Source organism: Salvelinus alpinus, chromosome 5, assembly GCF_045679555.1.
Source record: "Salvelinus alpinus chromosome 5, SLU_Salpinus.1, whole genome shotgun sequence".
Classification (NCBI taxonomy): Eukaryota; Metazoa; Chordata; class Actinopteri; order Salmoniformes; family Salmonidae; genus Salvelinus; species Salvelinus alpinus.
Genome location: NC_092090.1, coordinates 92,315,936 through 92,331,075, shown reverse-complemented (window position 1 = coordinate 92,331,075; position 15,140 = coordinate 92,315,936). Strand labels below are relative to the sequence as shown.

General features: G+C 43.1%; 1 protein-coding gene across 3 annotated transcripts in view; it reads right to left on the bottom strand.

Annotated features, from left to right (window-relative positions):
• LOC139577244 (serine-rich coiled-coil domain-containing protein 1-like) overlaps window positions 1-15,140 on the bottom strand; it is a 112,118-nt gene that overhangs the window by 95,389 nt on the left and 1,589 nt on the right. For all 3 annotated transcript variants that reach the window (XM_071404219.1, XM_071404218.1, XM_071404220.1), the window contains exons 2-3: window positions 10,149-11,419; window positions 4,311-4,504 (exon numbers count right to left, since the gene is read on the bottom strand). In XM_071404219.1, coding sequence (XP_071260320.1) covers window positions 4,311-4,504; window positions 10,149-11,394 — 1,440 coding nt within the window. In that variant the 5' untranslated portion in view covers window positions 11,395-11,419. The remainder of the gene's footprint in view (window positions 1-4,310; window positions 4,505-10,148; window positions 11,420-15,140) is intronic.

Sequence of the window (15,140 nt, the reverse complement as noted above, 5' to 3'; positions counted from 1 at the left end):
TATTGGTATCGGCCAAAATGTAATATCGGTGCATCACTACTTTGAAAGTTTCTTCAAGTGCAGACGCAAAAACTATCAAGCACTATGATGAAACTAGCTCTTATGAGGACCGCCAAAGGAAAGGAAGATCCAGAGTTACCTCTGCTGCAGAGGATAAGTTCATTAGAGTTAACTGCAACTCAGATTGCAGCCCAAATAAATGCTTCACAGAGGTCAAGTAACAGACACATCTCAACATTAACTGTTCAGAGGAGACTGTGTGAATCAGGCCTTCATGGTCAAATTGCTACAAAGAAACCACTACTAAAGGACACCAATAATAAGAAGAGACTTGCTTGGGCCAAGAAACACAAGCAATGGACATTAGACCGGTGGAAATCTGTCCTTTGGTCTGATGAGTCCAAATTTTAGATTTTAGATTTTTGGTTCCAACCATCGTGTTTTTGTGAGACACAGAGTAGGTGAACGGATGATCGCCGCATGTGTGGTTCCCACCGTGAAGCATGGAGGAGGAGGTGTGATGGTGCTTTGCTGGTGACACTGTGATTTATTTAGAATTCAAGGCACACTTAACCAGCATGGCTACCACAGCATTCTGCAGCGATACGCCATCCCATCTGGTTTGCTCTTAGTGGGACTATCATTTGTTTTTCAACAGGACAATGACCCAACACACCTTCAGGCTGTGTAAGGGCTATTTGACCAAGAAGGAGAGTGATGGAGTGCTGCATCAGATGACCTGGCCTCCACAATCACCCCGACCGCAACCCAATTAAGATGGTTTGGGATGAGTTGGACCCCAGAATGAAGGAAAAGCATCCAACAAGTGCTCAGCATGTGTGGGAACTCCTTCAAGACTGTTGGAAAAGCATTCCAGGTGAAGCTGGTTTAGAGAATGTCAAGAGTGTGCAAAGCTGTCATCAAGGCAACGGGTGGCTACTTTGAAGAATCTAAAACATAAAATATATTTTGATTTGTTTAACACTTTTTTGGTTACTACATAATTCCATATGTGTTAGTTCATAGTTTTGATGTCTTCACTATTATTCTACAATGTAGAAAACAGTAAAAAATAAAGAAAAACCCTTGAATGAGTAGGTGTCCAATCTTTTGACATGTACTGTATATACAGTGGGGAGAAGAAGTATTTGATACACTGCCGATTTTGCAGGTTTTCATACTTACAAAGCATGTAGAGGTCTGTAATTTTTTATCATAGGTACACTTCAACTGTGAGAGATGGAATCTAAAACAAAAATCCCGAAAATCACATTGTATGATTTTTAAGTAATACATTTTTGTATACAGTTGTTAACTTTTTACCAGTAAACTACCAACATTTTAGTAAATTTAAAGTTTTTTATTTTTATTTTATAAAATTACATTTAGTGACCTTTTTTGTTACTTCAGATTATCACAGGTGTCTAATTATCTCTGACCCCCTGTGTGGCCACATAACATGTAAAACATATAAAATAATCTAATACAGTAATATAATTTTATTTTTTTATGACAAATGAATGACAAAGCTGTCAAACAAGATGGCGCCGGAGAACAAGGCTGATGTTTTATGTATTCCTAACCAATTGTGGGTTTTTTGTATGTTTTTTTGCGTAGTTTGGAACTTATTTAGTACATAATATTGCTGCTACCGTCTCTTATGACCGAAAATAACTTCTGGACATCAGTACTGCGATTACTCACTGGCAGAATCTTTAACGAGTCCAACGAGCCTGACGTGAATGATATACTGCTTTCCTGGGAACAGGCCCAGATCCCCATCATTTGCGTGAAGAGAAGGCAGAGAAAAAGGGGCCAGAGGGCGGGCTGACTTCTGCTAGCAAACTTGCAATCTTTGGGAAATAAAATCGATGATCTACGAGGAAGATTAAACTATCAACGGGACATTCAAAACTGTACTATCTTATGCTTCACGGAGTCGTGGCTTAATGAACACATTACCAACATACAGCTAGCTGGTTATACGCTGTATCGGCAGGACAGAACAGCGGCGTCTGGTAAGAGAAGGGGCGGCGGACTATGTATTTTTGCAAATAACAGCTGGTGCACGATATCTAAGGAAGTCTTGAGCTATTGCTCGCCTGAGGTAGAGTATATTATGATCAGCTGTAGACCACACTATCTACCTATAGAGTTTATCTGTATTTTTCATATTTCATCTGACCACAATTCTATCCTCCTGATTCCTGCTCACAAGCAAAAATTAAAGCAGGAAGCACCAGTGACTTGATCAATAAATAAGTGGTCAGATGAAGCAGATGCTAAACTACAGGACTGTTTTGCTAGCACAGACTGGAATATGTTCCGGGATTCCTCCGATGGCATTGAGGAGTACACCACATCAGTCATTGGTTTCAGCAATAAGTGCATCGATGACATCGTCCCCACAGTGACCGTACGTACATACCCCAACCAGAAGCCAGGCAACATCCGCACTGAGCTGAAGGCTAGAGTTGCCGCTTTCAAGGAGCGGGACTAACTCAGAAGCTTATAAGAAATTCCGCTATGACCTCCGACGAACCATCAAACAGGCAAAGCGTCAATACAGGACTAAGATCGAATCGTACTACACCGGCTCTGACACTCGTCGGATGTGGCAGGGCTTGCAAACCATTACAGAATACAAAGGGAAGCACAGCCGAGAGCTGCCCGGTGACACGAGCCTAACAGACGAGCTAAACTACTTCTATGCTCGCTTCGAGGCAAATAACACTGAAACATGCATGAGAGCACCAGCTTTTCCGGAAGACTGTGATCACGCTCTCCGCAGCCGATGTGAGTAAGACCTTTAAACAGATCAACATTCACAAGACCGCAGGGCCAGACGGATTACCAGGACGTGTACTGCGAGCATGCGCTGACCAACTGGCAAGTGTCTTCACTGACATTTTCAACCCCTCCCTGCCCAAGTCTGTAAGACCAACATGTTTTAAGCAGACCACCATAGTCCCTGTGCCCAAGAACACTAAGGTAACCTGCCTAAATGACTACCGACCCATAGCACTCACGTCTGTAGCCATGAAGTGCTTTGGAAGGCTAGTCATGGCTCACATCAACACCATTATCCCAGAAACCCTAGACCCACTCCAATTTGCATACCGCCCTAACAGAACCACAGATGATGCAATCTCTACTGCACTCCACACTGCCCTTTCCCATTTTTACAAAAGGAACACCTATGTGAGAATGCTATTCATTGACTACAGCTCAGTGCCCTCAAAGCTCATCAATAAGCTAAGGACCTGGGACTAAACACCTCCCTCTGCAACTGGATCCTGGACTTCCTGACGGACCGCTCCCAGGTGGTAAGGTTAGGTAACAACACATCCGCCACGCTGATCCTCAACACTCAACATAGTGGGCCCTCAGGGGTGCGTGCTCAGTCCCCTCCTGTACTCCCTGTTCACTCACGACTGCACGGCCAGGCATGAATCCAACACCATCACTAAGTTTGCCGATGACACAACAGTGGTAGGCCTGATCACCGACAACGACGAGACAGCCTATAGAGAGGAGGTCAGAGACCTGGCCATGTGGTGCCAGGACAACAACCTCTCCCTCAACGTGATCAAGACAAAGGAGATGATTGTGGACTACAGGAAAAAGAGGACCGAGCACACCCCCATTCTCATCGACGGGGCTGTAGCAGGTTGAGAGCTTCAAGTTCCTTTGTGTCCACATCACCAACACACTAACATGGTCGAAGCACACCAAACACAGGGGACTGAAAAGATTTGGCATGGGTCCTCAGATCCTCAAAAGGTTCTACAGCTGCACCATCGAGAGCATCCTGACTGGTTGCATCACTGCCTGGTATGGCAACTGCTCGGCCTCCGACCGCAAGGCACTACAGAGGGTAGTGTGTCCAGCCCAGTACATCACTGGGGCCAAGCTTTCTGCCATCCAGGACCTCTATACCAGGCAGTGTCAGAAGAAGATAAAAATGTCCTCTGTACCGGTCCCCCCCTGTATATAGTATTGATATTGTTATTTTACTGCTGCTCTTTAATTATTTATTTATTTATTTTTCTTAAACCTCATTGTTGGTTAGGGGCTCATAAGTAAGCATTTCACTGTAAGGTGAACAACACCTGTCGTATTCGGCGCATGTGACTAATACAATTTAATTTTAACATTATCTTATGTTATTGAAGTATAAATAACCAAAGTTACCATAGATTGCCATAGAAGATTCTGCTTACTTTGGAATATTACCGGTAGTTTTGCAACGCTAATTGGAACCCTAATGTACTGGACAGTAACTGTACTGTAGTGACGTAAACACCTACCAGGCTGCCCAGCTTGGAGGAGGATGAGTTGTTCCTCTTTCTGAGCAGGACGTTACCCTGGGTGGCGCTGTGGGGCTCTTTGAGGTTGAGGTGGAGCCGCCGCGGCACCCCAGCCCCTTCCGAGGAGGAGCGGAGCCGGCGCTCCATGCGTATCACTTCGTGGTAGGGACTGGCGCCGCTGCTGCACATGGACACTGGAGAGGCAGAGCACAAGACAAATAACAGAAGAGACTGATGTGGAGACCTAGGCAAAACAGAGGCAAGAAGACAAGTGAACAGACTGTCCTATAGACAGACAAACACAAAAACAAAGACTATCCTACACGTTGGGGAAAAACTTAAAAACAAGAAAACAATCGATTGGCTATTGCAAGCATGGAAGTGATCCAGTGTTTTGCAACAACAGCTTCACTGATTTCAAGTAGCCAGATGATTTTGGGTAATCTTTACACTAACGTAAAGGTATTTTTTTCAATGTAGTGATGGATTGCTATTTGCGCACAATTGGCCCAGCGTCGTCCGGGTTAGGGGAGGGTTGGGCCGGCAGGGATGTCCTTGTCCCATCGCGCTCTAGCGACTCCTGTGGCGGGCGGGCGCATACACGCTGACACAGTTGCCAGGTGCACAGTGTTTCCTCTGACACATTGGTGCGGCTGGCTTCCGGGTAAAGCGGGCATTGTGTCAAGAAGCAGTGCAGCTTGGCTGGGTCGTGTTTCGGAGGACGCGCGGCTCTCGACCTTTGCCTCTCCCGAGTCCTTAAGGAGTTGCAGCGATGGGACAAGACTGTAACTACCAATTGAATACCACGGAATTGGGGAGAAAATAATAATAAATACACTTTAAAAAAAGTTATTTACAATGACGGCCTACCCCGGCCAAACCCGCACGACACTGGGCCAATTGTGCGCCGCCCTATGGGACTCCCAATCACGGCCGGATGTGATACAGCCTGGATAAAATAACTGTTTTGAGTTCTCATACGCTTACAATTATGTTTTGACTTTTGCTTGAATAGTCGCTAAGATTATATTTGGTTGTGATCTTTGCAAAATAACTATTTTGGGTGCAGCAGTTGTTAGCTAGAATGCTAACGCTCATTGACATAGGCTGTAGTGTCACGTCCATTCCCGCTCCCCCTCTCCGGTGCTCGACGTGGCCAGTCTACTAACCACCGGTCCTGGCAACCCATCCTTACGCCCACTTGGCAACCTTCATTACACACACCTGGACTTCATCACCTCCTTGATTACTTCCCCTTCATATAGCACTCTGTTGTTATAACCCACCAGGCAATATTGTTTCTGTTTCCATGTTCAGACGCTTTTCTTGTTTTGTATCATTCTTTGGCATTAAACTCACTAACTGCACTTGCTTCCTGACTCCCTGCATCTACGTTACATGTAGCAAAAGCTAGCCAAAGCGCTATTTTACAGGTTGAAGTGTTTTTTTTAAAGTATAATGCAGTTGATTTGCGTTGATGGCAAACATGTTAAGCAGGACATTCATACAAGCATTAAAATCCAATTATAATCCAAAAGTAGTATGAAAAGCACTCATACGCAACATGTAAATAGAGGATTTTTTGCTGCCATTCTATAAGAACTCCCCCATGTTCTGCCACCAACTTGGGTGCATCGCCCTCGTGCGGCAATGTTTGTAAATGCAAAAAGGGGCCTATTGGCTACTTAGCTTATTCAAGCCTGTCTCAAAATACAACACTGCCCCTTTTAAGACAGAAAAAAGCTCTTTACCTGACTTGCTTTTTAAAGAGGGCTAGAAATGCACGTGTTGTTCTCTTGTACGAAGCAACCACTCCCCCATTGCTGACTAGAAATTAGCTATAACTGGGCTAATAACTCACTTACTGGCAAAGAATATGAACAAATGTACACACGTGGCTACATGCAGCTCTTGCTTTGATCTCAAAACAAGCGCATCTACTCACGACCGCTCATGCTGTAAACACAGTTCAGTTGAAAGTGAACGGCACAGATCCATATATGGAAATGGTCTATTTGCATATAGGGCTCCCATAACTCTGGTTATGGTGCACCGGTCTGTGTAGAGTATGGGCCTGAGTCGTGCCTGTCAGTGGAATATAATCATACTTCAATGAACTCTGCCTACAAGAAAATATTGTTTGTTTTATTTCGGTATGTTGCACTGAAAAGGTCTAATATTGTGTTGATTTGATCACAATTCCCACAGTATAGGGAAACGTTGATAGTGTTAACTAAAGGGGAAAACTTTAGAACATTGATAGTGTTAACTAAAGGGGAAAACTCTAGAACGTTGATAGTGTTAACTAAAGGGTAAAACTCTAGAACGTTGATAGTGTTAACTAAAGGGGAAAACTCTAGAACGTTGATAGTGTTAACTAAAGGGGAAAACTCTAGAACGTTGATAGTGTTAACTAAAGGGGAAAACTTTAGAACATTGATAGTGTTAACTAAAAGGGGAAAACTCTAGAACGTTGATAGTGTTAACTAAAGGGGAAAACTTTAGAACATTGATAGTGTTAACTAAAGGGGAAAACTCTAGAACGTTGATACTGTTAACTAAAGGGGAAAACTCTAGAACGTTGATAGTGTTAACTAAAGGGGAAAACTTTAGAACATTGATAGTGTTAACTAAAGGGGAAAACTCTAGAACGTTGATAGTGTTAACTAAAGGGGAAAACTCTAGAACGTTGATAGTGTTAACTAAAGGGGAAAACTTTAGAACATTGATAGTGTTAACTAAAGGGGAAAACTCTAGAACGTTGATAGTGTTAACTAAAGGGGAAAACTCTAGAACGTTGATAGTGTTAACTAAAGGGGAAAACTCTAGAACGTTGATAGTGTTAACTAAAGGGGAAAACTTTAGAACGTTGATAGTGTTAACTAAAGGGGAAAACTCTAGAACGTTGATAGTGTTAACTAAAGGGGAAAACTTTAGAACATTGATAGTGTTAACTAAAGGGGAAAACTCTAGAACGTTGATAGTGTTAACTAAAGGGGAAAACTCTAGAACGTTGATAGTGTTAACTAAAGGGGAAAACTTTAGAACATTGATAGTGTTAACTAAAGGGGAAAACTCTAGAACGTTGATAGTGTTAACTAAAGGGGAAAACCTTAGAACATTGATAGTGTTAACTAAAGGGGAAAACTCTAGAACATTGATAGTGTTAACTAAAGGGGAAAACTCTAGAACATTGATAGTGTTAACTAAAGGGGAAAACTTTAGAACATTGATAGTGTTAACTAAAGGGGAAAACTCTAGAACATTGATAGTGTTAACTAAAGGGGAAAACTCTAGAACGTTGATAGTGTTAACTAAAGGGGAAAACTCTAGAACGTTGATAGTGTTAACTAAAGGGGAAAACTCTAGAACATTGATAGTGTTAACTAAAGGGGAAAACTTTAGAACATTGATAGTGTTAACTAAAGGGGAAAACTCTAGAACGTTGATAGTGTTAACTAAAGGGGAAAACTTTAGAACGTTGATAGTGTTAACTAAAGGGGAAAACTCTAGAACGTTGCTAGTGTTAACTAAAGGGGAAAACTTTAGAACATTGATAGTGTTAACTAAAGGGGAAAACTCTAGAACGTTGATAGTGTTAACTAAAGGGGAAAACTCTAGAACGTTGATAGTGTTAACTAAAGGGGAAAACTTTAGAACATTGATAGTGTTAACTAAAGGGGAAAACTCTAGAACGTTGATAGTGTTAACTAAAGGGGAAAACTTTAGAACATTGATAGTGTTAACTAAAGGGGAAAACTCTAGAACATTGATAGTGTTAACTAAAGGGGAAAACTCTAGAACATTGATAGTGTTAACTAAAGGGGAAAACTTTAGAACATTGATAGTGTTAACTAAAGGGGAAAACTTTAGAACATTGATAGTGTTAACTAAAGGGGAAAACTCTAGAACGTTGCTAGTGTTAACTAAAGGGGAAAACTTTAGAACATTGATAGTGTTAACTAAAGGGGAAAACTTTAGAACATTGATAGTGTTAACTAAAGGGGAAAACTCTAGAACGTTGATAGTGTTAACTAAAGGGGAAAACTCTAGAACATTGATAGTGTTAACTAAAGGGGAAAACTCTAGAACATTGATAGTGTTAACTAAAGGGGAAAACTCTAGAACATTGATAGTGTTAACTAAAGGGGAAAACTCTAGAACATTGATAGTGTTAACTAAAGGGGAAAACTTTAGAACATTGATAGTGTTAACTAAAGGGGAAAACTTTAGAACATTGATAGTGTTAACTAAAGGGGAAAACTTTAGAACATTGATAGTGTTAACTAAAGGGGAAAACTCTAGAACGTTGATAGTGTTAACTAAAGGGGAAACTCTAGAACGTTGATAGTGTTAACTAAAGGGGAAAACTCTAGAACATTGATAGTGTTAACTAAAGGGCAAAACTCTAGAACATTGATAGTGTTAACTAAAGGGGAAAACTCTAGAACATTGATAGTGTTAACTAAAGGGGAAAACTCTAGAACATTGATAGTGTTAACTAAAGGGGAAAACTTTAGAACATTGATAGTGTTAACTAAAGGGGAAAACCCTAGAACATTGAGTGAAGTTCAATCTTGTGCTTCTCTGAGCAGGGTGATTTCTTCTGCACAGCCGTCCCGGGAGCTGCGTGCAGCTTAGTTGGAAACATTGCAAAGTAGCCCAAGAAATAGGCTTTACATAAAAAATGAACAACAAAAGTGATGTGTTATCATTATGGATTGCCTAACACCGCCCACAACCAGTAGGCTAACTAATGCTGTTAACACACAGTTGTCTCAAGGAAAACTATTCAGACATAATCATATTCAAAGCACTGTTCAAGTTTGGCAGGGGAACTCGAGTTTAGTGGGCTCTTTCAGAAAAACATAGCCAAAGTCTAGCAATTCTCCCAGTAGCTGTTATCCACGTGTGACGAGAGCAGGGCTCTTCAAACCTGCTTCTACAGAGCTACAGTCCTGTAGGTTTTCACTCCTACCCTAATCTAGCAAACCTGATTCTAATGATTAGCTGGTTGATAAGCTGAATCGGGGGTTGGAGCAAAAACCTACAGGAGGGTAGCTCTCCAGGAACAGGACTGTTTTGCAAACATTCCATAACTGCAGCTGGCAGTAAATCCCCAACCTTGACTTTATACTTGTTCATTAAAAATAAAGAGAGTCGCACACTCTATATGTAAGCTCCCAGTAATTTATCGGGTAAAACACCAACGTTTCGCCATCACTGTGACTACACTGTGCCTGTTCAGACAATACCCTCCAGGTGGCAGTAAATAGGCAACCTTGGCTTCATACCTGTTCAGACAATACCATCCAGGTGGCAGTGTGCACTCTTTCAGTTTGTTTACCAACTCATAGAAGTAGTAGTAGTAGAACAAAATTGACATCTTCTGTGTGCTCACAGATGCCATAAAGGGACCGATACAACGTTGCGATCTCAAAGTCTAAGGAAACCACTGTCCATTGGTTAATACCTTTATGAGGAAATAGTTACCACTGTACATGGAACTAAAATAGTACTGCCCAATCAGCCATGTAAATCTGACTCTGGTACTTCCTGATTTCTGCATCATCCACCAAAGAGTACATAAAGCATAGCCTTCATTTCAGACTAGGTCTATTCGTCTGCCTTCTACATGTGTAAATCAGTGTGAAGTTTGAATAGAAAATGTTGGTGATCGAAATGCAAGCGTGCAAACATTTTGGCCAAATATACTTCAAGGATATACGTCAAGGATTTACATAGAGCAATGCACCTCCTCTCTGCATTATCAATGACAATCACATAGAGGTAGATCAGTACTGCACATGTGGATACATAAACGTCTTTAGTTCTTACCTGTGTGGGGTTTCCTCATTTGGCATGACCCGGGTTCATGTCTACCACAGCACGCTCCCTTCCCTGGTTCCTGGATGAGTACGGAGTTCCTGGACCTCCTCTCAGACTGCTCTGGATTGGAATGGTAGCCTTTACTACGCACTGGGCCTGCCTCGCTCCCACTAGTCTCCGTCTGCTCTGGTCTCACCTCTTCCTCCACCACCGGCACATCCTCCTTCTCCTCTTCTCCCTCTTCCTTATCTTCCTGTGATTGTTGTTGTTGCGGTGGCATTGGTGTTGTTGCAGCTGTTGCTGGCCCTGTGACAGGAATTGCAGTCTCACACTCCGTGGTGTTGGCTGTGCTGGTGTCTGGCAGGAGGGGCTTGTCTGTGGCAGCTTGGGCAGGCATGAAGAACACTTGGGATGTAGAGACGTGGCTGAAGTTGTTGTCTGGCGGGTCGGCTGGGCTGGGTGCGGGAAGCGCATCCACCTCGGACACAGTGTCCTCTGTGATGGGGACATTAAACTCTGAGGGTGTGAGGGCTGTGGTGTGGTCCTCAGACAGCATGGGCGACTGCAGGGAGCTCTCCCCCAGCAGCTCACCTGGCCACGAGCCCAGGGTACCCCCGGACGTTGGGAGCTCTATGCTCACCTCCGGGGGCTTGCACTGCTCAGAGTTCTTGGAGAAGCGGTGGTGTGCAGAGAATGACTTGGGCAGCAATTGTTTCTTCTGCCTGGACGAGCGTTTGCTGCCGCCGCTGTAGTCATCCAGAAACCCAGAGTCGTCTCCCTCATTGGTACCTGAGCTGATGCATTTGATGAACACATTCCTATTGGCTGTGGAAGACACCTTTTCAAAGTCCTCCGTCTGCGAGCGGGTGATCTTCTTCTGCCGGTGGCCCCCGAAGCCAAATGAGTGCCGCGTCTTGGCCCGTGGAGGCCCAGCGCCATCGTGAAAGTCCAGCTGAGGGTTGGCCTGGCTGCCGTTGGAGTCCTGGGCTGGATCTAGCGGAGGGGTCTGGATGCGTGGTGGTTTGCTGTTCCTCTTGCTGCTGAAGCTGATGGAGGGTGTGCGGAAAAGACTGCGACGCTTGCCCGTGCTGCTGTTGCTAGAGTTGGTGCTGGAGGGGGACGAGGTGTGGACGCCATTGCCCACGCCGCCTGAGGACGGGGAGGAGGGCAACGAGTCCTGCCTCTTACTCACGCTCCTCCTGAAGATGGGCAGCCTGGAGACGAGCGTGGAGCGGCACGACCCTGATTCGCCCATCAAGGTTAAGCAGCAGTCAGTCACTCTGCAAAACAGACATCCCATCACAGTCAGAGTGAGACAGTAAAAGGGCTTCAGGTTGATTTAAAAAAAGGTCCCATCAAAAACAAACATTTTTCTGGGAACCTATAATTTCAAGTAGGCTATAAATGAATTGGAATAAGCTTGGTTATAGGTTAGGCTATAGGCTGGACTAAGCCTATGCGGTAATAAGTTGTTTTACCCATGGGCCTTCAAGTAAGGAATGCTTCCATTCACTTTAACATATCTTTCAATCAATAGGACAGAGAAAAATCCAGTTCGACCAGTAGGCAGTTTCATGAAGACAATAGCCTAAATCATAGACATGGTTCACACAACATAAATCAATTACCCTATAGGCTACATAATCCATAAATAATAACTCCCTTTAATAGCCTAATCTAGGCCTGTTCAAATAGAATGTGTTGCATATCCAGGTTAGAAATGTTCTAGGAGGGTATTATCAAACTTTATTATCAAAGTTTTACATTCCAGCAAACGTCCTTATCTGTAACTAAAGCTACCTCAAAGTCCCACAGAGATAATAGCCTAAACCAGAGATACTGTACTCTGGTCTGTTTTCACACAGTTACACTAGTGTGGCATTTCTATGTAAAAGGACCCATGAGCACTGTTAACTTTATTATGCCACTCTTGGTGCAAATTTAGAGAAATTAAAAAGACCTAGCTAGTTAACAGGTTCCTTTATCTAATTTTAAAAAACATGGACTTTAAGTTGGAAGCATTTGTGGAAAACACTACATGGGAGATGCTAGATAAATGTACGAAGGCGAATCTGCTCATCATTGCAAAGCATTATGACATCAAAGTTGCACATGCCGATTCAAAAGCAGTTGTCAAAGAGTTAGTCTACAGTGCATTTGGAAAGTATTCTGACCCCTTCACTTTTTCTGGATTTTTGTTACGTTACAGCCTTATTCTAAAATTGCTTAAATCAAAAAAGATCCTCAGCAATCTACACACAATACTCCATAATGACAAAGCAAAAACAGTTTTAGATTTTATTTGCAAATGTATTAAAATAAAAACAGATACCTTATTTACATAAGTATTCAGACCCTTTGCTATGAGACTCGAAATTGAGCTCAGGTGCATCCTGTTTCCATTCATCATCCTTGAGATGTTTCTACAACTTGATTGGAGTCCACCTGTGGAAAATTCAATTGATTGGACATGATTTGGAAAGGCACACATCTCTCTATACAAGGTCCCACAGTTGACAGTGCATGTCAGAGCAAAAACCAGAGCTCCGAGACAGGGTTGTATCGAGGCACAGATCTGGGGAAGGGTACCAAACCATTTCTGCAGCATTGAAGGTCCCCAAGAACACAGTGGCCTCCATCATTCTTAAATGGAAGAAGTTTTGAACCACCAAGACTCTTACTAGAGCTGGCCGCCCGGGAAAACGTGTGCAATCGGAGGAGAAGGGCCTTGGTCAGTGGGGTGACCAAGAACCAAATGGTCCCTCTGACAGACCTCTAGAGTTCCTCTATAGAGATGGGAGAAATTTCCAGAAGGACAACCATCTCTGCAGCACTGCCCCAATCAGGCCTTTATGGTAGATTGGCCATTTGGAAGCCACTCCTCAGTAAAAAGGCACATGGCAGCCCGCTTGGAGTTTGCCAAAAGGCACCTAAAGACTCTCTGACCATGAGAAACAAGATTCTCTGGTCTAATGAAACCAAGGTTGAACTCCTTGGCCTGAATGCCAAGTATCACGTCTGGAGGAAACATAGCACCATCCCTATGGTGAAGCATGGTGGTGGCAGCATCATGCCGTGGGGATGTTTTTTAGCGGCAGGGACTGGGAGACTAGTCAGGATCGAGGCAAAGATGAATGGAGCAAAGTACAGAGAAATCCTTGATGAAAACCTGCTCCAGAGCGCTCAGCACCTCAGATTGGGGTGAAAGTTCACCTTCCAACAGGACAACGACCCTAAGCACACAGTCAAGACAACGCAGGAATGGCTTAGGACAAGTCTCTGAATTTCCTTGAGTGGCCAGCAAGAGACCGGACTTGAACCCGATCGAACATCTCTGGAGAGACCGGAAAATAGCTGTGCAGCAACGCTCCCCATCCAACCTGACAGAGCTTGAGAGGATCTGCAGAGAAGGGAGAAACTATCCAAATACAGGTGTGGCAAGCTTGTAGCGTCATTCCCAAGAATGCTCATTGCTGTAATCACTACCAAAGGTTCTTCAACAAAGTACTAAGTAAAGGGTCTGAATACTTATGTAAATGTGATATTTTTTTATTTGTCATAAATTAGCAAAAATGAATAAAAATCTACTTTTGCTTTGTCATTATGTGGTATTGTGAGTAGATTGAGGGAAAAAACGATGTAATCAATTTTATAATAAGGCTGTAATGCAACAAAATGTGAAAAAAGTCAAAGGGTCTGAATACTTTGCGAAGGCACTGATGCTCCTCATTACTTTGTACTTTGCTCCTCATTCACTCAGCCTATTGAGTCTACTGGTCCTACTCACACAGAACTACCCTAAGCCTTGACCTCTTTCTCCCCTCTCTCTCCAAATGAAATCCTGCGACTAGTGAGGTCATGGCCACTTGACAACCTGCCTGCTCAACCCCATCCCCTCCTCCCGACCATCTCTGGAGACCTTCTCCCATTCCTCACTTCCCTCATCCCTGACCACTGGCTGCATCCCCTCTGACTTTAAAATGGCCTGAGTCCCTTCCACTCTTGGATTGCATCCTACCTGGCAGACTGCTCCTACCAAGTGACGTGGACAGGATCTGTGTCTGCACCACGTACTCTCACTACTGGTGTCCCCAGCGCTTTAAAGATGCTTTAAAAAGATCCATCAAATGAAATGACTGCATTAAAATATCAACAGTAGGCTATTGGCCCATTTCAATCATATTGAAATACATTTCATGTTCAATCAATTGAGTTCTATTTTGCTACTTGTAGGCTACTGTGTGTATTTGTCTCAATATACCCTCAGTGTACAAAACATTAGGAACACCTTCTTAATATTGAGTTGCACCCCACCATTTCCCCTCAGAACAGCTCAATTCGTCAGGGCATGGACTCTACAAGGTGTCGAAAGCGTTCCACAGGGATGCTGGCCCATGTTGACTCTAATGCTTCCCACAATTATGTGAAGGTGGCTGGATGTCCTTTGGGTGGTAGACCATTCTTGATACACACGGGAAACTGTTAAGCGTGAAAAAACCAGCAGCGTTGCAGTTCTTGAATCACTCAAACGGGTGCGCCTGGCACCTACTACCATACCTTGTTCAAAGGCACTTAAATCTTTTGTCTTGCCCATTCACTCTCTGGAACACATTCACAATCCATGTCTCAATTGTCTCAATGCTTAAAAATCCTTCTTTAACATGTCTCCTCCCCTTCATCTAGCCTACACTGATTGAAGTGGATTTAACAGGTAGGTAGGGCTGGGAAATATGGCCTACAAATCATCTAGAAAATGTTTCAAATTTATGGACGATTTAAGATATATATTTTTCTTTTCTTCTCCAAATAAGCTTTGTTGCACAATTTAAAGGTCAAAACACTGCATTTAAAACAGTAGGGAATAATATGATTAATTCAGGGATTGTCAAATTATACCTTGGCTAAATATAAGCCTTCAATCATAAGACCTTGTGTAATTCAATTAACCTGCTTTTTTTTCACTGACTGGCAAACAATATTAATAAATCAAGCACTTAATAC